The sequence below is a fragment of the Equus quagga genome, chromosome 11 (genome assembly GCF_021613505.1).
Source record: "Equus quagga isolate Etosha38 chromosome 11, UCLA_HA_Equagga_1.0, whole genome shotgun sequence".
NCBI classification, from domain to species: Eukaryota; Metazoa; Chordata; class Mammalia; order Perissodactyla; family Equidae; genus Equus; species Equus quagga.
In genome coordinates this window covers 6,074,053-6,096,087 of record NC_060277.1, presented here as the reverse complement: position 1 = coordinate 6,096,087, position 22,035 = coordinate 6,074,053, and the positions used below count along the sequence as shown (strand labels likewise).

At 40.0% G+C, this 22,035-nt stretch overlaps 1 protein-coding gene across 1 annotated transcript; it reads left to right on the top strand.

The window, feature by feature from the left end:
- The first annotated feature begins 8,774 nt into the window (after window positions 1-8,774).
- On the top strand, window positions 8,775-21,220 carry ARG1 (arginase 1). Its single transcript, XM_046674872.1, has 9 exons — window positions 8,775-8,846; window positions 9,120-9,320; window positions 12,814-12,886; window positions 15,276-15,450; window positions 17,305-17,464; window positions 18,689-18,783; window positions 19,923-20,027; window positions 20,238-20,374; window positions 20,616-21,220. The coding sequence occupies exons 2-9, from the start codon at window positions 9,186-9,188 to the stop codon at window positions 20,780-20,782; spliced, it is 1,047 nt and encodes a 348-aa protein (XP_046530828.1). The 5' UTR covers window positions 8,775-8,846; window positions 9,120-9,185; the 3' UTR covers window positions 20,783-21,220.
- The last annotated feature ends 815 nt before the right edge of the window (window positions 21,221-22,035 follow it).

Here is a 22,035-nt window from a genome sequence, read left to right as displayed (position 1 = left end):
AAAAAAGAAAAGAAAAATATATACATTTGCAACACATTTGAGCAACAAAGGACTAATAGCCCTAATATAAAAGGAGCTTTTAAAAATCGTTAAGGGGGAAAAGAACGAGAACAAAAGATGGACAAGGTACCTGATGCGGAATTTAATGAAGAAATCTGTGTCCACAAGGTTTTTACTTGTGGTGACTGTGAGCCTTGCATTTAACAGCCTAACTACATAAGAGTCGATTTTAAGTTGATAGCAAGTTAAGTTTGAACTCATTCTAAAACTCTACGTTTTTACTCCTCCCATAATGTTTTTTGTTTTTGATGTCACATTTTACATCTTTTTATTTTGTGTATCCCTTAACTGTTTATGGTAGTTACAGTTATTTTTACTGCTTCTGTCTTTTAACCTACACAACAGCTTCATAAGCGGTTTATCCACTATCTTTGCTATTTGTTTACTTTATCAGTGAGATTTTTACTTTCACATATATATGAAATGTAAAAATCAAAACAAACAAACCAAACCAAACCAAACCTAACAGATACAGAGAAAAGATTGGTGGATGCCAGAGGGCACGTGGGTTGGAGCGTGGCAAAAGTAGGTGAAGGATCAAGAGGTACAGACTTCCAGATATAAAATGAATGAGTCTTGGGAAGTAATGTATAGCATGGTGACTGCCATTAATAACATTGTATTGCATGTTTGATGGTGAGAGATGGTAACTGGACTTATTGTGGTGACCATTTCTCAGTGTATACAAACATAAAATCATTGTCTTGTACATCTGAAACTAGTATAATGTTATATGTCAAGTACACCTCAACAACAAAAAAAAGAAGAAATACATACAGTAGATGAATAAGTGGCAGATAATGAGAGCTGGGTTTGTTGCTGTCAGAAAAGGGCATCACAAATAAGGCAAAACAGAGGGTTAGAAGGAATTCTTGAATTCTATGGTGTTGAATTGGAGAATCAATATACCCCAGTGTACTCTAATTACTAAAAATTCGTGAATTTTATTATATTTTCAGATGGATAGATACAGGAATAGGGATATGGGCATGTGTGTGTGTGTGTGTCCACGTGTGTATATGCACGTATCTACTAGCTCCGTCTGCCGAAAGAGCCCAGAGGCAAGGATTTCTTAGTACCAGTGGGCACTCCTGGTACCCAGGCCTTATTTCCACAACCCATTCTCAAAGAAAAGGAACCAGGGTTCCTTGGACAAATGGCTAGGCCCAGGGTGGTGGCAGGGAAAGCAGAAGACGAGCCGTAAGGAAGTGCTCAATAAATGTGGGGATCATGTAAAAAAAGATGCAGGAGCCAACTTGAAACATTGGCCAAATCTGGGGTAATCTGAGCAGCAAAATAAGTGATGACAGTGTCTTAGCTTCGGCAGCTGTAACGAAATGCCACAGACTGAGTGGTTTAAATAACAGAAATTTATTTCTCACAGTTCTGAAGTCTAAGATCAAGGTGCCAGCGAGGTAGGTTTCATTCTTGGCTTGTACGTGGCCGCCGTCTCACTGTGTGCTCCCGTGACCTCTTGGTGTGTGCATGGAAAGAGAGAGGGAGAGCAAGCTTTCTGGTGTTTCTTCTTTTAGGGCAATAATTTCATCATGCGTGCCCTACCCTCATGACCTCATCTAACCTAATTACCTCCCAAAGGCCCCATCTTCACATTGAGGGTTAGGGTTTCAACATACGAATTTGAGGGTGGGGGATGCAAACATTCAGTCCACAACAGAAAATAATGCATTATAACTCATAGAGTAAAACAGGAATCCATGAGACTATGGTGATGTAAAAAAAAGAATAAATAAATAAATAGGGGTGAAATAAAAGCTGTTCATTAGAGTTGATTTCCAACTAATAACAGTAGAAAATGATGGGAATAAATGATCACCATTTGGTAAATATCACAGTAATAACTATTTTTGTCAAGAATCATCAATGGATACTCAACTTACTGGGTTGAAATATAATGAGAAATAGGATAATTACATAATATTAAACTGTAATCCCACAAGATACTTGTTAGTTACAAAAAGAAAAATAGTAACTTAAGAGCAGAGAAACTTGGCAGATCTTACTTTAACCAAGTGATCAAAGTTAACAGCCATAGTAACGGGACAAATCGACGTCACATGCCTTCTAATGTGATACATTGAGAAGTCTACATCATTTCTTCTGTGGTATTTTTGCAAAAATGCAAAATTTGAATTTAATCAGAGGAAACCTCAGACAAACTTAAATTGAGAGACTCTTTAAAAATCTGAAGTTCATGAAAGACAAAGAAGAACTGAGGAACTGTACCAAATCAAAGGAGACTAAGGAGATATGACAATTCATGCAACCTGTGATCCTAGGTTGCCCCTGAGTTAAGGGTAGTGTCCATTTATTATACTTCCAGCTTCCACATAACAAAAAGCATAGAAGCAAGCACTAAGCAAATGATTTTTAGTAAATATTTATTCATTGATTACTTACCAAGGAATCTAGATGAGTAGAGTCCTCTGCCCCCAGCAGCTCCCTCCTCTCTCAGTAGAAATAAGTGTTCTGAACTGCCCATAGAGTATAGGTATGCACTTAGGTATGTCAGAGGAGCTCTGTCATTCACCAGAGAATTTAGTACATAAGCTAAAAAAATCAAGCAGATGCCTTGAAAGTGCTGGACTCTGCCAAGTTAAGATGTTTCGTGATCTCAGAGGGGACTCATTCATTTGCTTGTGACTGGAGAACTAGAGAACCAGGCCTCCTTGCTGATGTGTCCTCAGTCCACATCTTCAGAGTGTCTACCCAGAGAGTGCCTATGTTGTCTATTTCCCCTTTTGGGAAATGTCACTGGAAAGATCACAAATTAAACCTCCCACTGTATTATTTTGCCTGAGAACTCTCATAAGTCTACCTGCAAATTTGCAGTTTCTACGAATGGTGGGTTAAGTTACTGAGATCATCTCTTTGATGAAAACAACCAAAAATACTGAGCAAAACTCACTTAAAAGCAGCGATGACCTAACACGACAGTAAAGAATTTTGAGGCTAAAATTAAAATGGAAAATGGGAACCCCAAGGAGTAAGCTAGAACAGAAGCTGATTTTGCTTTGGGGAATTTGACAATTCAGGTAAATTTTAACTTTCGTGTTGACAGCCTCGTGGAGTGAAGTGGACATAAATCAAAGTTCAGGTCATACACAAAGTTCAGAATTGAGAAGGAAATCCCCCCAAAAAAGCTGTGACCCTAAGGGGCTAGATCTTCAGAGTAAGGTGGACAAGAGTTAACCAGGTTTCACAAAGATTTGCATCCAAGTTTCCATTCACCTGGGTGGTACAGGGAACCTGAGCCTTCGAATCTGATTTAAGGTAGTCCTAAACTTGTTTTGTCCCCATGTCCCTGGAAACTACACAAATCTTCTCTGGAGGAAGGTACATTCCTCATACTCTCACATTACTCCTGAAAATACTTTCATTCACAGTGACCAACACAGACACAAAGATGACCTGGCATTAAAAAAACAAATCACCGTAAGAAAGAAACAATAAGAACAGAGATAGGCCTACAAAGATTTCAAATACTACCATTACCAGATACAGACTACAGTCTGACTATACTTACTATGTTTAAAGAAATAAAAGACAAACTTGGAAATAATTACGAGAGGAAGGAAATCAGACCAAAAAAGATGGAATACTATAACAGTGAAAACTGAGAATTCATGGAACAGATTTAGCTGAAGAAAGAATTATTGAACCAGGAAATAGGTCAGAAGATATTGTCCAGAAGGCAACATGGAAGGACAAAAAGACAAAGAACAAGAGATAGGAGAATAGAGTTAGAAGGCCTAACATACTTTTAACTTTAATCCCAGAAGGAGAAGAGAGAGAATATGAGGCGCAGAATGGGAGACACTTGAACACATGAAAATGGCTAGGGATTTAAAAAAAATTGATAAACAATATTTATCCATAGATTCAAGAAGCCTAACAAATCCAAGAAAGATATATAGAAGTCCACAGCTAAATAGAGCACATCAAAACTACAGAAAGCCAAAGTCAAAGAGAAAAATCTTAAAAACGCCTAGACCAAACCCATTTTCCTCCAGAAATGCCTCAATGGATTCTTAAATAAATTAACCCCCAGAGCATGAACCAAGATATTTTATTTTACAAAAACCTCTGCCATCCCTTAAGTTAATATACTTCTTGTTTCCTTTAATGATTACAAGAAATTGATATCCAGTGCCAACTAATAGACAGGCACACTAAAACTCCTTGGCAAAAGATAAATTTTTGCTTTTAGTTTCAGTTTAATTTTTCAAAGAAGTTAGACTTTGAGGGTATCCACCATTTAATAGAACAAATCAAAGGAAAGAAAGGACTGGAACATGAAATATAAAACTTGGTTTGACTCTCTAGGTTTGGCTAGAGAACATGACGAATTTTCTGGGATTCTCTGTAAATTTTTTCAGAGTGCATGGTTCACTGCTCACCAGGTTTCATCTCTGAAAGATTCTGAAAATCCTTTTAATCTTTTAAAAGGTAAAGCTTGACTGTCTCGTTTCCAAGAATGCAGAAGTCTTTGCAGGTGAAGAGAGGTGGCCTGAGGAACGGCGAACAGCATTGGAGGAATCCAAGACATGTGGATTCCATTCTCAGTTTTAGACTCAATTAGCTGTGTGACTTGGACAAGCCACTCTGCCTCAGGGGCCACAGTTAGTTCACACGCTTGTCACCGTATGTTTCTGACCACACTGACCTTCGAGTAAATCTCGATCCCAACAGTGGGCATACACGGTAGTTCTCCAGCTTCAGTCTTTGCCCATTAGTGCAAGAGAATCAAAGTCCCCATACTACTTCTAGGTGTCACCCGCAGGTGACTCATATGTGCTCATGAGCCGAGTGATTTTAATTTCTTAAGATTTATACCTTCTTTTTCTCCCTGTTTTTTGACTTTCTTTGGGAGTCTGCAGCTGCAGCTTCCAAAATGAGACTTAAACGTCTTCCCCAGACACCAAGGCTGCAGTTCAGAGTTCTATTGAGCGCTGCATGATACTCTGGGGACCTCAGGGCACTGAAGTGTGTGGAGCTCTCCCTTTGAGGTTACCCTCTGTCACCTGGTGCAGGGCTGCCTTGAGTTCCCTGTGCTCATAGAGAGGTCAGTGACATTGCTCTTCAAACTTCTGTTTCCTACAGCCTCCACACTCCCAGGGGTACGGCTTCAAGTCTGGCTGGATAAAGAGGGAGGAAGGCAAGGAAAGAAGAGAGGCTAGAAACACACAGTTGTGAAGCCCCGTGAGCCAGACAAGGAGAGTGCACCTTCTTTTGTGGCTGCAGAGTCTGCTCAGGCTTCTAGCATGGCTCAAAGGGCTGGGAGAGTTCCCACCCAGAGACAGGACCAGGTTACTTACCCAGGGATCATCCATTTTGAACATTTCCATAAACTCAAAGTATTCTAGTAGCAGGCTATCCTTAGTGTGTTGGGTTTAAAGAGCCAGGACAATGCACCAAATGAGATGGTTTCCTGAAATCACTCCATTAAAGATTTAGTCTTTTGGATTTTGTGTATTTTCCAGCCCTCTATAAAAATACTAAGAATCCTGGGCTTCATCTGGAAAGAGTCTTGTTTTTTAGCTGGCTGATGAAAGACAATGCAGAAATGGGCCACAATTTGGAGCCTTAGAAAGAGAAAGAGGGAGAGAGTAAGAGCTATGCCACTGTCTGGTTCCTCTCAGCATGCAACTTACTTATTCATCCTTTCTTTATTATTGCAAAAACCTTAATTGAGGGCTTTTAGGGGTTTCATTGTGTCCCCTCAAAAGGTATGTTGAAGTCTTAATCTCCAGTACCTCAGAATGTGGCTCTATTCGGAAATAGTGTTGTTGCAGATACATTAGTTAAGTCAAGATGAGATCATACTGGAGCAGGGTGAGCCCTTAATCCAATATGAACTGTATCCTTACAAGAAGATGGTCATGTGAAAACACAGAGACCTGGGAAGAACGCCATGTGAAGACGGAGGATTGGAGCAATGCATCTGTGATCCAAGGAACACCAAAGATTGCTAGAAAACCACCAGAAGCTAGAAAGAAGGAAGAAGGATTCCCATGTAGGTTTCAGAAGGAGCACAGCTCTGCGACACCTTGGTTTCAGACTTCCAGCCTCCAGAACTCTGAGACAGTAGATTTCCGATATTTCAAGTCATCCAGTTTCTGGTATTTTGTTACGGGAACTCCAGGAAACTAACACAAGGGCGCGTGTGCCAAATCTCATTTTAGTGGCTTTGAATCAAAGTCAAACAAGATATAGTCCCATACTCAGGGAATTGCTAGACAGGATTTTTTTAAAAAAGAAAGAGAGAGATTGGTTAAGAGGTTTGTATTGTTAGGAGAAGAGCTTTAAGAACTCAATATACATACTCCAAAGTAAATTAAAGAATTGAGCTGGAAAAAGTGGAGTCTGATAGGATGACATAGGTAAGATGCCCTCTGTCCTCTTCCTTTAGAAGTCCTGAGATGACAGCTTTGGAGATTGAAAAGATAGTTTATGTTTATAACAGAAAGGAAGCAGTGCTCACTAGAAGTCAGCATGAGGTTACCCAGAACAGGGTCTGTCAGGGTCAACTCATCGCCTTTGACAGAGAAGTCTGACTGGTAGATGACAACAGATCGCAGACAAAGTGTAGCGAGAATTGATGGACATGCCTGGTGATACCCCTCCTGATGTCCTTATGGACGAGAGGGGTGGTTGAGTTGGGAACTGAGTGAGCAGCTGTACCTAGGACTGATGATTCATTAATGGAGCTGTGCCCATCAGTGAAATGCCACGGAGCTCTTGCTGCCCTCTTCAACACTTTTGTTAGTGACCTGGAAAAGGCAGGCAACATCAAAGTTGTCTTTGATGGGCCAGATGACTCTGTCGACACCTGGATATATGCTCTCGGTTCCGGATGAAAGCACGTACTTAAGGAGGGCATAGGGAAACCAGAAAATGTTTTGAAGAGAATGACCAAGTTGGTGAGGTATTTGGGGATATTCAGGCTAAACAAGAGAAGAACAGGAAAGACAAGACAGGCAAGAGAGAGTGTTTTCCCTGGATTGAAGGGATATGATCAATGGGTCAAAGAACAGGAAGGCAATCTCAGCTTGATGGAGAAGGGACTTTCATATGTTTGAGCCTTTTTTTAAAAAATGCAGGCAACGAAATGTGAATGATAGCAAATCTCTAGAGATTTGTCTATAAATTTAGCAAAAATTCTAGCAGGAATTTTTTTTTAAGAATCTAACAACTTATTCTAAATATATGGAAGAATAGAGGCTTATAAACAGCTAAATCAATTTCAAAAAAGAAGAGCAAAAATGTTACTCTTGTCCAGTTTATAATAAGATATACCAGAATGTCATGATGATAAGACAACGTGGACCTGGTTCAGCCACAGATAAATAAAACAACGGAACAGAAACAAGAGCTCAGCAATACACTCCTGTGTGTATGGGAACTTGCTGTATGATGGAGATACTATTCAAATCAATGAAGGAAGTGGATGGACTGCTCAATGGGTGTTGTTGAGGAAACTTATGGATTTTATAGGGAAAATTATAGTCAGAAAATTTATACTATACAAAGATGGGTGAAGATAGATTAAAGAACTGAATGCGAAAGATGAACTCTAAAGCAAATATAAGAACATGTAGAAATACATATTAGCGATTTTGGAGTAGAAAGAACTTCAGCAAAATTTCCAAAGTACAAAGCATAAGGTAAAAATTATTCAATTGTCTATTTCAAAATTAAGGATTTTGAGTGCGTATACAAAGTTATCAGATTACTGACAGATTGGGACAAGTTATTTGCAGTGTAACACCATAAGAGATTAATACCTAGCTATACAAAATACCACAAGTAAATATTTGGGACATACAAGCAAATCCACGAGTAAACAATAGGAAGCCTATTTGGAAAACGGTCCTATTAAATTGGACCTTTGAGACCTTGGTTTCCTCATCCCTTATTCCCAAAATATTTATTGAGTGCCTGTCACATATCAGTACTGTTCTAGTACTGGGTATACAGCAGATAAAATTCCCTGCCCTTATGGAATTTAAATACCCCACAATGTTCTCTCCCACCAATAAGAAGAATAAATTAGTTTCTACTAAGTGAATTTTCGTTTTAAATCAATCATGTCATTTTAAAGTTGGCAGACTTTTTAGGGTGCATTTCTTCCTATTCCTTACTTTTGTATGACAATAAACGACTTACTGGACAACTCACACGGGTCTGACAAGCACACTAAGCTGATGCTAGTAGGGTTTAGAACGTAAAGCCCCAGGGTTAGGCGGATCCAGAAGGTCTGAGACCAAATCAAGGCTCTTCCTCTACAATCCATGTGTGACATTTGGCGAACTACCTGAGCTTCAATTCCTTCGTCAGTAAAATGGCACCAATGATGAGATGTCATAAAATTGGTATAAGGATTAAATGAGATCATATAAAACAGGTCAGCATCTGACACATGTTAAAAACTCAACGTTGGCTATTTTTACTTCTATACCTTGATTATGATTTTATGATTCCCAAAATTGTTATTTTCCTGCATACTATATTTCAAAATTAGTATGGTAAAATCCCTGGGTTTAATCAGGCAATTAATTTTTTCTTTAAGTAGTAATCAGAAAAGAAAGTCGTATGCTTTCCCTGAGACTGAACTCTAGTGGTGCATGAGGTGTGTCTCGTGGATTAACCATTAATCCTAGTGTGTGAAACCTAAATTCAGGGTTGTAGAGCTGGAAGGGATGTGAGAGACCATTTTGCCACTCCCAGCCCTTTTGCACACGGGGGGTTTCACGGGCCTGGAGGAGGTAAGTGCTGTGCCCTGAGTTTGCACAGCTAGAATGATGGCACTGCTTATGTGATTTCTATTAATTGATTATGATTAGAAAAGATAATTGTGATTCAGGAATCATGGTTCTGATGAGGAAAGATTAATGTTACCAGCAGGTTTTATCAAATGGGTATGAACTGGTGACATGAATAATCTCACTTAATTAGAGACATAGACTTAGAGGGCTCATGGTTATTTAACATAGGAAGAACTTGCGAGACTTCTAGTTGACTACCATTCTTTGGTTCAGTAGGTGGAGCCAATCTTCCTCATTAGAATAAGATAAAGAGTCAACCTAATTATAAATGCAAAAAAAATGTGCTCTCCGTCATTGAGGGTTGCAGAGTGGCAGCTGGCTGGAGACCTCGGGTGCAGTGACAAGAAGTGTCAGAGCATGAGTTCCAAGTCAAAATCCATAGGGGTCATCGGAGCTCCTTTCTCAAAGGGCCAGGTGAGTCAAAAGCCTGGCTTTGAATAACTGGAATTTAATAGAAAGTTTCAGAATTTAAAATTAGTAAGTTGTTAATATCTGGTTAGTTAAGTTTTCTGATGCAACCTGGCCCTTAAATATACATTTTCAAATCTTCTCACCATTTTGCAACATTGTATCATTATGGTCACCAGCCCACTTATTCTTGGGGCACCTAATCTAGCCACAACCAATTTTATTTGAATCTACTAAATTTTTCCTCATAATTTTTAGGAGAAAACATTTTTATTTGAATGGAAATGGATTATTGCTGCATTGTAGGAACTCATTGAGATTCTGTGCTCTAGTTTCTTTTGCTGTTACTGTGTATATGTAGACGAAGAATTCTAAGAAAATGTTTTGCTTCTTATATAAAAATTCATAGACTGGTGGCAACTTTCAGACTTCTTTGAGTTTGAATAACCTATATATTACTGCTTTATGCAACTCTGTGAGTGATTCATATTATTTGAGGGGTTGAATGATTCTATAAAAGTGCTAATTCACGGACTAGGTAGACTCCTTCCTGTACCTCTCTTGAAGGGGAAAAACGAAAAATGAAAGAAAATCTGGCTGCAAGTTGGCAACGTGGAAAGGACTAATGGATTTATGAAACTCAGATTGCCAAAACAAGACAGGAACATTTAAATATACACTCTTCTGCCCGGACACACTCATTCTGGTAAACATAATGAGATTATAGACACCTTAGACATCAGTATGTGTCTGTGCTTAAAGAGTTAAAAAAAAGAGAGCAAAAACAAAAACAGACAAGCCCAAGTTGAAATTGACATTCCTGAGGCAGATTTTTTGTCATCGTCGTTGTTTTAAATGGAGGCTTCTCCAGGTTTCTCAGAATTCTCTTTGCCCATCTGGGCAGCAGTTTACTCCTCTTCATTTTGAACTCTTGTTGTGCACTCTGGCTCTTTATTGCAAAACAAATTGAGAAAGGTCAGACGTAAATGCTGCCCACGTCCCCTGGAAATCCTTCAAAGGGCTTTCTCAGAGCACAAGGACATTTTGCTGACACGGACACATTTCTCTTAATGCCAGGGTTAATCGCAAAATCCGCAGCGGAATGCTCACCTGTTCTTGGGACAGCTTCTATCAAAGATGGAATTGAAATAGCTGACCAAAGAGAAGGAAAGGAGGGAGGGAAACAGAAACGAAGACAGAAAGGAAGGAAAGGAGGAAGGAAGGAAGGAGGGAGGGAGGGAGGCAGGGAGGGTAGGAAGGAAGGAAGGAAGGAAGGAGTAGGGAGAGCAGTCTAAATATGCTGTGGCCCCTGGAGCTCGGCAGAAGTCCTGCTGATAACAGCAGCCCCTTCTAAGGGATAGTATTTTGAATTATAGTCTGATGCATTTTCTGTTCTCAGTAATTCTTTTTTTTACCTCTGTACAGCTCTTCCCCCATTTAAACATGGCCCTATGAGAATGAAGCTTATTGTCTCATCATAGTAAAGACTCAGAGAGATTTTTCTACACTAAGCCATAGCATAGAAGGAAAAAAATGGCAGAAGCTTCTGTCCTCAGCTAAAGGAGGTAAAAGTTTGACAAACAGGCAAGGGAGAGGATTAGAAGGCAGATGACTAGAAGGTTGAGTCTGAGAAAGGACTCCATCTCCTGCCTCATCCCCTGGCAAGGCAGTTCGAGGCCGGGGAGAGGTGGTGGCAAAAAATGAAGTAGGTATATTTATTTTATAGTTGAGTTAACTAGGGCTCAGAGTGGTTTGGTAACTTGCTCAAGGTCACCCAGCCTTGACTGTGTGACTCCAGACAGGACTGTTTGACCCCAAAGCCTGTGCCCCTGACCCACATTGATGCAGCTCCGCAGTGGATCTTACACTTGTGGCCAGTTAGGGATTGAGACCCAGCTTCAAAGTCAGCAGAGCTAACAAAACTATTTCCAAAATGGGCAGATAAACCAAGCAATGAGGAAAGAGCAATCATGAGAAGCAGTTAGAATCGAACAAAAAAGCTTGCTAGCAAGTGTCACTCCAGGAAACTGAATGACTCTGTTAGAGTAAAGATAATGTCAACTAAGGGGTCTACTGCATTTGTTCTAACTTTTGAAAGGGAGAGAATAAAAGGCCAGGGAGTGTGATCAAATTGACAATTTTTGAGCAGCTACTAAGTGTCAGCCCTACAATACAAAATACGGTGTGGCAAGTGTAAAGAACGTTGGACTGAAAGCTAATAACGGAGAAAAGATAAAAACAAACAAACACAAAACCAAAGGCAAAACTTGTGCCAAGCAGCACTCTATTGGGGTTTAAAGAAGCAGAAATTATATCTCCTTGATGAGAGAGCAGGGGTCATGCAGGAAGAGAACGGAGTGAAGGAGTGAAGTGTGTCAGGCGGCGCATGTGGGGGTCCCTCGCGGCCAGGGACAAGAATCTGACCTCAAGGACTTGCCTGGAAGCTAGGGCAAGTCATCTGGTAATTTCAATTGGGAAGAAATATTTGCTTAGTTCCAATCCCAGGGACAGACACACCTGTCTTTGGGCACGTCTTCTTATCTGACGATGAGAGATAACTGTATCTAAAAGACTTGTTGGAAGTTAGCATCAGAGAGACACACAAAAGAACAATTTCTTTGGGTCGCTAATCTGCCAGGAGGCTGGAGAAGACTTTACTGCCAGTAGCAAGCATGTGAGCTTCCTGATGTAGGAACACCAAGGGTAGGATTCTGTCAACTGTCCTTCAGCAGGTCACACCTTGAAATACCAGGCTGGTCTTTGTGGTTTCAGCTCCCACGGGATGATTTTCCCTGCTGCCTGCTTCCTCCCCAAGAGCTCTAACTGACTACCTTGGGAATCTGCACACAGGTCTCGCTTATGCCACGCTCTTGTTTTTCTTATACCTTTGCTGAAACTGCTCCCTCGGTTTGCAAAGTTTATCACTCATCCTACTCATGTTGCAAGACTCAGCTGAAATCTTATCTGTTCCGTGCAGCCTGCCCTGACGCGCTCTGACCGCAGCAGAGCTAGGAGCCTCCCATTTCTGTTGTTTACATCTTGCATCTGCGATGAAGCAACTCTCCAGTACTCTAAATCCCTGATCAGCTTACGAGTTACTCAAAGAAAGAAGTGTCTCCTTTTAGTTATTATATCTCCACTGATCAGAGTGCTTTTGTACAATATATGTGTTCACTATGCTGATAACGTGGCGCCATGGGAAGAGGAGACGCAGGTTTTGCAATCCAAAGTACTCGGATATGAGCTAAGTTTCTGCCACTTGTTAGCTGTGTGCCTGTAGGAAAATTATATAACCTTTCTGATTCTAGATCCTCATATTTGACATAGGAATCATTCAGTCTACCTGGCTAGGATAATTAAATCAGATGACGTAAATTCTTGGCTCTGTAGGAACTCAAAAAATGATAGCTACTATTCAACTGATTAAATAATAAAAAGGGTTCCTATTGTGGGCATCTGACAGTCATGTTTGATTTACCCTATTTTTTAAATTTTTCAGCCACGAGGAGGAGTGGAAGAAGGCCCTACAGTATTGAGAAAGGCTGGTCTGCTTGAGAAACTTAAGGAACTAGGTAATTTTTAAGTTGAAAGATATCATTCCGATTTCCATCTCACCCTGAAGGAAGGAGCTGGCTCCTGCTAAAATGGAGTCTGTCTGGAATGACACTGATACCATGAAATTGCAGCACTGGCTATAACTTTAGCAGTACATCCTATAACAAAAGCACCGTATGGGGAGAATGCTCAATAAATATTGTTGGATTAATACCCTCACTCAGTTGTTTTGTCTTTCCAGCCAGACTACTGTATGAGAGAATCTCTGTGTGCAAGAACTGGGCTTGGGGTGGGTGGTTGGGGCGTCGGGGGAACTAAAAATGGAAGGCAAGGGGAGCGGGAGTACCCTGCTAGCAAGAGGACTCCTACTATAAAAGGAAATTAAATAAAACAGTAATACTAATACTTAGTGTTTGCATAGTGTGTATGTGTCTGCATGCATATATATACATATATATATAATGAGCATGCAAATGAAAAATGATATATATTTTAAAAGAATAGGAAGTAAATGTCATCTTTATATATAAAACCCAATTGAAGTGTTGGCAAGGATATGGAGCAGCTGGAACCCTCATATATTTTGGGTGGGAATGCATAATGATACAGCCACTTTGGAAAGTAGTTTGGCAGTTTCTTAAATAAACATACATTTACCTTTTGACCCAGCAAATCTACTCCTAGGTATTTACCCAAGAGAAATGAAAACATATGTCCACACAGAGACACGTACTTGAATGTCTTTAGCAGCATTATTTATAATAGCCAAAAAGTGGACACAATAAAATACCATCAAAAGGTGAATGAACAAGTAGAAAGTGGTAAGTCCATACATGGGAGGTGTCAACAGTAAACAGGAGCAAACTACTGACACAAGCAAAACATGGGTGAATTTCGGAGACAATGCCCTGAGTGAAAGGCCAGGTACAGAGACTATACTGTATGACTGCACTATAGGAAATTCTTGAAAAGACGAAAGCGTGGCAGCAGAAAGCAGAGCAGCAGTTGTCCGGGAGTGGGGCAGAGAATGCCTGCCAAGGGGCAGGAGGGAATTTTGGGGGATAATGGAAGTGTTCTAAATCTTGATTATGGTGGCGGTTTCAAGACTGTAGATATTTCTAAAACTCATTGAGCTAAACTCCATTCCCAGGCTTTCTGTATGCTTAAAATGAATGAATTTTAGTGAATAAGAATTATACCTCAGGGCCAGCCCCATGGCTGAGTGGGTAAGTTCGCGCTGGTTTGGATCCTGGGCACGGACATGGCACCGCTCATCAGGCCATGTTGAGGCGGCGTCCCACATAGCACAGCCAGAAGGACCTACAACTAGAATATACAACTAGGTACCAGGGGACTTTGGGGAGAGGAATTAAAAAAAAAGAAAGAAAGAAGATTGGCAACAGATGTTAGCTCAGGTGCCAAAAAAATTTATACCCTGTAACGCTAACAAAAAATAAAGACCCCACTAGAGGACAGAAGGCTTGGGTAAATGGACTGGATTAGTCCCTCAGTTAACAAGCAAATTTGGTCACATTTTATATCAAGATAAATCTCTTGAAGGTGTTACTGAATCATGGATACACACAGACGTGTAATAAATACAATGTGAATGACTGGTTTGTTCGGAGCACTGAACTGATCCCATGTCACGATTTTACATGAAGCGCTGTATCTTGAAGCCTAACGCAGGGCTTTTAGGAAGCACACCCAGGTCCTTAGGAACTTTGGGTTACCTGCAATTTCTCCTCATTAAAAAGGTGTAATAATAAAGCCTTTATTTCCTGAGTTCGCCGAAGTGTTAGGCTTGTTGCTAGTCACATACGCTTATTTAATTCTGACAATACCACCACGAGGCAGGGACGACAGACAGAAGACGGAGCAGAACTGCTTCAGCGGGTGACACATTGGGTTGAAACCAAGGACTGTTAATGTAGAGTCAGAGAATTTAGAAAACGCTGGTGTATTTTCTTCTGGAAGAATATATATGTATTCTTTTTAAAAACTATTTCTTTACTACAAATGCAAGACAGGCTTATTTTAGAAAAGTAAAAAGCACATAAGCAGAGAGAGACAGACAGAGAAAAAGCTAGTGAGCCACCCATTCAGGGCAAACCAGAAAGACACGACTGCCATACTTTAGGTCTAGCCTAACTGGATGGATTCAAGACGCGTTTCCTGACAACCCAGGACACAGCAGGCACCGGTGCGTGGCACAGGTGAGTGATGACGTCAGGCAAAAGCGGACATGGTTTCTGCCTTCATGACTTTCAGGGTCCTTCCAGAACTTTTCTTTGTTTAGACCTTAGAAAATACATTTATTTTGTAAACTTGGAATCATCCTACACAGACTGTTTTGTAATCTCTTTTTTTACTTAACCAACCTGAAACATTTAATTTTAATTATAGAGTGTGATGTGAAAGACTACGGGGACCTGCCTTTCGCCGATGTCCCTAACGACAGTCCCTTTGGAATTGTGAAGAATCCAAGGTCGGTGGGAAGAGCGAGTGAGCAGCTGGCCGGTGTGGTGGCGGAAGTCAAGAAGAGTGGCCGGACCAGCCTGGTGCTGGGTGGAGACCACAGGTTTCATTCAGTTAATGCTTGTCTCTATGGGAGTCTGGCGCAGATGGCGTAAAGGAAGTGTAACCAAAACCACAAGAAGAGCGAAGATATGGAAGGGAGAGCATTGATCTGGTATTTTATACCAGATTTTCTGCCTTTTTTCTTTTATTTTTATTGGTTACTACTTTATTTTGGAAACACAGGCTTAGCTCTATTTGAAGGCTTGCACTATCCTTATCTATCACAGCAGAAAATACATATACAATACATATGAAATGATTTTGGCAAAATATTCAGCAGAGGCTTACATTTCTAAATAAATAAGGACTGAGGAAATTCATAGTCAGCTTACTATACTTCACCACTGATAATAGGAACAACTCTTTTAGGCCAACATTTAAAAGTACGTGTTTTCCACTATAAAAGTAATAATTACAAAATTTTTGAAACACACACAAATGTTAAAAAAAAAAAAAACAGCAGTAATTGTAGCTACCTAATAACCATTTCAACTGGAATTGAAAATCTGGCATATTTCCTTCACGTTGTATGTTTTCCCTTGTATATGATTTTGTTTTACAATTGCGTGTATGTGTTTATCTACAGTACAAATTTCCTTCCGTTACTTCACATATATAAGCATAATATTTTACTGTTGCATAATTTTTCATCAGGGTATTATATCACTATATGTATCCATACTGTCAGATACTCACGGTATTTTCAAATTTTCACCATTACAAATAATGTGGAAAAGATCATCTTTGCACACAAGCCTTTCTAACGTTTACTCTTAAGGTCAAAGGATATGTTCTCAGAAGTATGATCTGATCAAAAAGTACAAACGTTTCAAAGGCTCTTGATGCTGGAGTCAATTCCTTCAGCTCCCTCAGCTTTCTCCTTTAAAGCTGAACTCCGTTCCCAGGCTTTCTGTGACAAAACTGCAATTGAGAAACTAAGGCTCATTTCCTTTTTTGAAGTGGAAACATTTGTAAGTGGAAATTTTAAGAGAGGAAAATGGCCCAAAGACAAGAAACCTGAAGGGAAAACAAACATCAAGCTGGATAATCAACACCCTAACATCAAGGCAGAATTGCTTCGTCTTTGAGAGTCTACAAACTTGGGGTTCTCTGAATGAAACTTGAACATCCACGAGTGGGAGAATAGGCATTGTACGGCAAATCCTCATCTCTCAACTTTTGTGTAAAATATTACCTAGCTTTTCCATTCTGGCAAATTTTCTGGAGCCTGCAGCATTTGAGATGAAACTTGAGGGTTGTGGTCCTGGCTAAGGATGGGTCTTTAAATGTGGGGCAGGTTAAGCAGAAAGCAGGGCGCTGAATAGAGCGAGTGAGCACCGGGATATGCTGGCTGAAGTGGGTGTAAAGACTTCTGAGTGATGCTCCCTAACTGTAAAAGAATTGGAATTTAGGAAAAACGGAAGGACTCTCATAATTCATTTGGTAGAATTAAGAATTTACCAAGAGTGAAGAGAGTGCAGAAAATGAGCCTGAATTAACCCTGAGAACTGAGTATGTCTCGTGCTAAGGAATTTCTTGTGTGTCTAGTGTTTTTACACATATTTGAATTTTGGTTAAACTGTAATTTGCAATTTTATTAGAAGGTGGTTTCGAAAAAAAATCGCAAATATTTTAGTAATGCCATCGATGTAAATAACTTGTTAGTAACTATTAAGTGTAAGCTGTATTTTCTCAATTGTTATAATTGTTTAATTGGCATCTCCAACTTAAAACCCATCAGAAATATCAGCCACTCTGACTTAAAGGAAAACCGAGAGAGAGCACTGAGTTAATACTGTGATGTATGTAATGATACTGCAAGCTTGATGTTCACACCAACATTTTTCCTCTAAAGCTTGGCCATTGGCAGCATCTCCGGCCACGCCAGGGTCCACCCGGATCTCTGTGTCATTTGGGTGGATGCTCACAGCGATATCAACACTCCACTGACAACCACAAGTGGGAACTTGCACGGACAGCCTGTGTCTTTCCTCCTGCAGGAACTAAAGGGACAGGTAAAAGGCTGGGTGGTTTTCTACTACCAAAGAATAATCTTTAGAAGTTTAGGTGGTGGAAGGGGAGTGAGAGCCCCTGTGCCATCTTATTCTTGGTGTAATCTCAAACCATTTTCTCAGCAACCAATAAGCAAAGGATTGGTGGGTAAAGGTGGTGAGGCTCTGTACCTCTACTTTACTTGATGGTTTGCATACTGACTCCATATACATCTTCCCTTTTGATTCTTAAACTACCCTTTTTAGTAGGTGGAACAGAGAATAATCCTTTATAAGCAAGTTAGCAGAGGTTCAGAGGTTAACCAACTTGCCCAAGACCACATGACAAGCGTATAGCAAGGCGAGGGCCAGACTGGTCTCCCGACATCACCTCTTTCTACTACACCTCACAGCATCTCAGTCCCACCAGTGTCCCCCCTCATGGGGTCTTTTCAGACATGGAGTTTTTAAATGCACATTACAGTGGTTTATTATTTAACATCTTTCCTGGGAGAAGCACATATCGAGATCAGAAGATGAACTACCCCCTTGTTCCCTAGAAACTTCTTTTCTGAAAGATGTAAGATGAAATTCCAGATTAAGATTTAACGTTGTCGCTCACAATTTTTATTGATATATGCAGTATATCAATACAATTTTTATTGATACAACTGTAGTATATTGGTCTTTATGATGATACTTGGGGATTCAAACCTCCTCATGTTAAATCGTCAGACATAACGTTTTCTAAACTGATGACCAAGTGATAGGTTTATACACTTGCAAAACCTGTGACTAGCACATGGGAACGGCCAAGCTTGGCTACAGGACATGGAAAAGCAACCGAGGTCTGGTCAAAATTTCCCTCAGCTACTCAAAGCCATCCTCTGGATTAAGTCCTGACTGAGAAAGAGAAGGAAGCGACGAAAGTAATGGAAGCACAGTGATTTCTTTACAGGAGTCTGGGAAGGTGGGGCCCAGTGGAAATGGGGTACAGAGCAGGCAAAGGCTGACAAGAGATTCAGGTTATGTCTGGGCCACAGGGTGAGGCTGGGTAAGGCCGAAGCACTTGAGCGTGCCACAAGAGGAGGCTGGCCTTCCCTTCTTAACTTTTATGATATTTTAATGATTTCCTCAAAAACTTATGTTTCAAATATAAGATACACGCAATCCAAAAGTCCATAACTTTCAATGTAAGATTTGCTCCATAGAGGCGTATATAACCAAATGGCAACACTGCGATTTTAGATCCCCGATGTGCCAGGATTCTCCTGGATGACTCCCTGCCTATCTGCCAAAGACATCGTGTACATCGGCCTGAGAGACGTGGACCCTGGGGAACAGTAAGTTTATTCCGTGATGCAATTTACTTTCATTTCTGTCCTTTTGCATGCTAGCTGTGCTGGTCAAACCTATGACAAAAAAGTATTTTAAGCCTCAAGTCTGTATGTCTAGATCCATATCTACATATGTTTACATATAGTCATGTGTCACTTAGGGATTCACTCTGAGAAGTGCATTATTAGGTGATTGGATCATTGTGCAAACATCAGAGTGTACTGAAGAGAACAAAATGTGCCACCGCAAAATGTGTCTCTTTAACATGAGGATTATTTTAGGCTGATTATTTTCAAGAAACAAAAGACTCAGAAACTTGTTCTTGTTGCCTCTACCTTAACTGCCTACAAGACTGCAGATAAATAAACCTGTCTCAGAAAGCAGCTATCACCTTAGCACAACAGGAACTAGGTGGTGGACAGGGAGGAACCTAGAAAAGCCCATTTCTTGGGCCCCCTCTGTGTTTTTCTGCTTCTGTGTGGCCAAACACTTGTTTTCCAAATGTTTGCTCCTTGTCACCTACCTGTGAATTGCCTTCCTTGTCCTTGAAGTCCCTGAGTTTCGCCCCCAACACCTTCTTTTGTCTTTAGCTGGGTGGGGATGGTATTTAAGGTGAGGGCTTCTGTTATTTTGGAGAGCTACCTGGTTTTCCTGTGTTTCTCTCATGTATACATTTTATTCAACTTTTGTTTGTTTTCCTCCTGTTATTCTGTCTCATATCAATTTAATTCTTTGACCAGCCCAAAGAACCTAGAAGGGTAGAGGAAGATTTCCTCCTCCCCTACAGTACTCACACAAACCCAGATGGTATAGCCTATTACACACCTAGGCTCTAGAGTACTAATCTTATGGGACCACCATTGTATATGCAGTCTGTCCTTGACCGAAATGTCATTATGTGACACATATACACACACACATATATATAAATGCAGGTGATTTTTATCTTAATGGACTTGCTATTAAAAATACATTGATACATACTTACAGTGTATTATATGTATTGATATACACATCACAGAACTTAAATATTTTAAGTTAAACATGTATCTTACCAAATTGAACTTTGCTTTAAAAGGAAAGAAGAGAACATAGTCAGCCTCCTTATTAATTGTAGATTATCTTAATATCTCCTCTTTCGCAGCTACATTTTGAAAACTCTGGGTATGAAATACTTTTCAATGACTGAAGTGGATAAACTGGGGATTGGCAAGGTGATGGAAGAAGCACTCAGCTATCTAGTAGGAAGGTATGATGCTTGGGTTCGTATGTGTAACATACATATTCTTAAAAGGACTTGACAGCAGTGCTAATCAACGTAAGTTATATAAAGTCTGTAAGTAAAATCACCTAACTTCACAGGGTTGTGACTTTTTATAAAGCAAGGTAAGAACTATATTTATCTACCAAGTATTAAACCACTGACTTTAAACTGAATTCTTTTCCCACCTCTTAAAAGAAAGAAAAGGCCAATTCATTTGAGCTTTGACGTTGATGGACTGGACCCGTCTTTCACGCCAGCTACTGGCACACCAGTCGTGGGAGGTCTGTCTTACAGAGAAGGTGTCTACATCACAGAAGAAATTTACAAAACAGGTAGGTAAAAATCTGAGTGAATGATCAATACATACTTTGTCAATACATATCAATACCTCCCTGATCTGAAAATCAAGCCCCAGCCTGACACTTCCAGGATACCTGTGGCATGATGCAGTAACTATAGTGGTTTCCGGCGGTCATGCCCTCATCACCCTCCTGGATAGTATTTCAAGTCCAGGTACTGAATTTGAAATGTCAACTATTTAATAAATTGCATTACTTCCATTTGTCGTTGCAGGGCTACTCTCAGGATTAGATATAATGGAAGTAAACCCATCTCTGGGGAAGACACCAGAAGAAGTCACTTCCACGGTGAACACAGCGGTGGCAGTAACCTTGGCTTGTTTTGGAGCTGCTCGGGAGGGTAATCATAAGACTATTGACTACCTTAGCCCGCTGAAGTAAAGGTGGGACATCACATAAACATCTCAGCTAATGACGTAATTAGCAAATCTAATAATTTACTTAAGTTTACAGTTATCCTCTTAAAGATTTGGTCTTTCAGAAAAATGTTTTGCCTTAGTAAATATCAGTACAATTAGGATAAACTGTACCAATTTCTTCTTGGTGTAAAATTCAAGATCTGGAAATTCTAACTTTTGTGAAATTAAAAGGTTTACATTTCCCATTTTGGCAAAAGACTTATCCTTAGAAAGAGAACTATACATTAATTTTCAAATAAAAATGTACTGGCAATAAAAATAAACACACACCTTCTTTAGGCCCCCACACATAGAGTGGGACTCCTGATGTCAGGAGGTAAAACCACCCCACCTGAAAAGGGATCATATTTCCATGTTGTGCCAAACATGTAATTTTTATAATAAACTCTTTATAATAAGATTCTGTTGTATCTACATGTTTCTAAATACATGCAAAATACACACACACTCATCCTGCCTAAAACTATCAGGATTTAAAAAGCCACAGTGAAATCATCACCCCCCAAACATTGGAAGACCTTGGTGAAACTGAATCTCTGGCTCCGGTTTCTCCATCTGTGATGTGGGTAATCTTAAGGCCTGAGCAATCTCTAAGCTCATTAATGTTACATGACCATGTTTTACTTTTTCTAAACCTCAAACATGATATTAGTTTATTTAAGCATGTTTGCTATTCAAGCAGCCTTTTGGGAGGTAAAAGAAAGAAATCTAGTGGCTCTCTTGCTTCTAAGATCTGCTAGTTCAGATGGGGGTTTCAATTAAAATTATCTGTGGCTTCCCAACACTCCAGCCTCACCCACTGCAATTAGAGTCTGTCTCTTTAGCTGAAATCCTTAAACCTCCTAAAAACTCACGTTGGCTCTGGAATACAGGGAGGAGAGTGGAAAAACAAATGAGAGTAAACTCTACTCAAAACCAGGGAAGTAAACTCGTGCCCTTCTCCCCAGCTTACATAGAGCTCAAGTGGACTCTGTAAGGAAGGAGCCCTGGGAAAGGATTTCTATTGCTGTAGCTGTTGTTTTGTTGTAACAGCTGTATGTTAAAGAACCTCTACCATCTGATTTTTCATACACAGCCCAGAATTTTAAACCTAACTACTGACACTATAGACTTTGTAAGATCAATATTTTACTGAATCCTTTTGGATAAGAGCAATTGAGATGATCTTGCTCTGGAGCAGATTCCCCAATGCAGTAGCCACATGTGGTTATCTAA

Excerpts from the sequence above, each read along its gene's own strand:
- ARG1 (XM_046674872.1), top strand. The coding sequence starts at position 9,186 with ATGTGCTCTCCGTCATTGAGGGTTGCAGAGTGGCAGCTGGCTGGAGAC. Across the intron at positions 20,028-20,237 it reads CTCAGCTATCTAGTAGGAAG|AAAGAAAAGGCCAATTCATT; the intron begins GTATGATGCTTG and ends ACCTCTTAAAAG. Across the intron at positions 20,375-20,615 it reads AGAAGAAATTTACAAAACAG|GGCTACTCTCAGGATTAGAT; the intron begins GTAGGTAAAAAT and ends TTGTCGTTGCAG.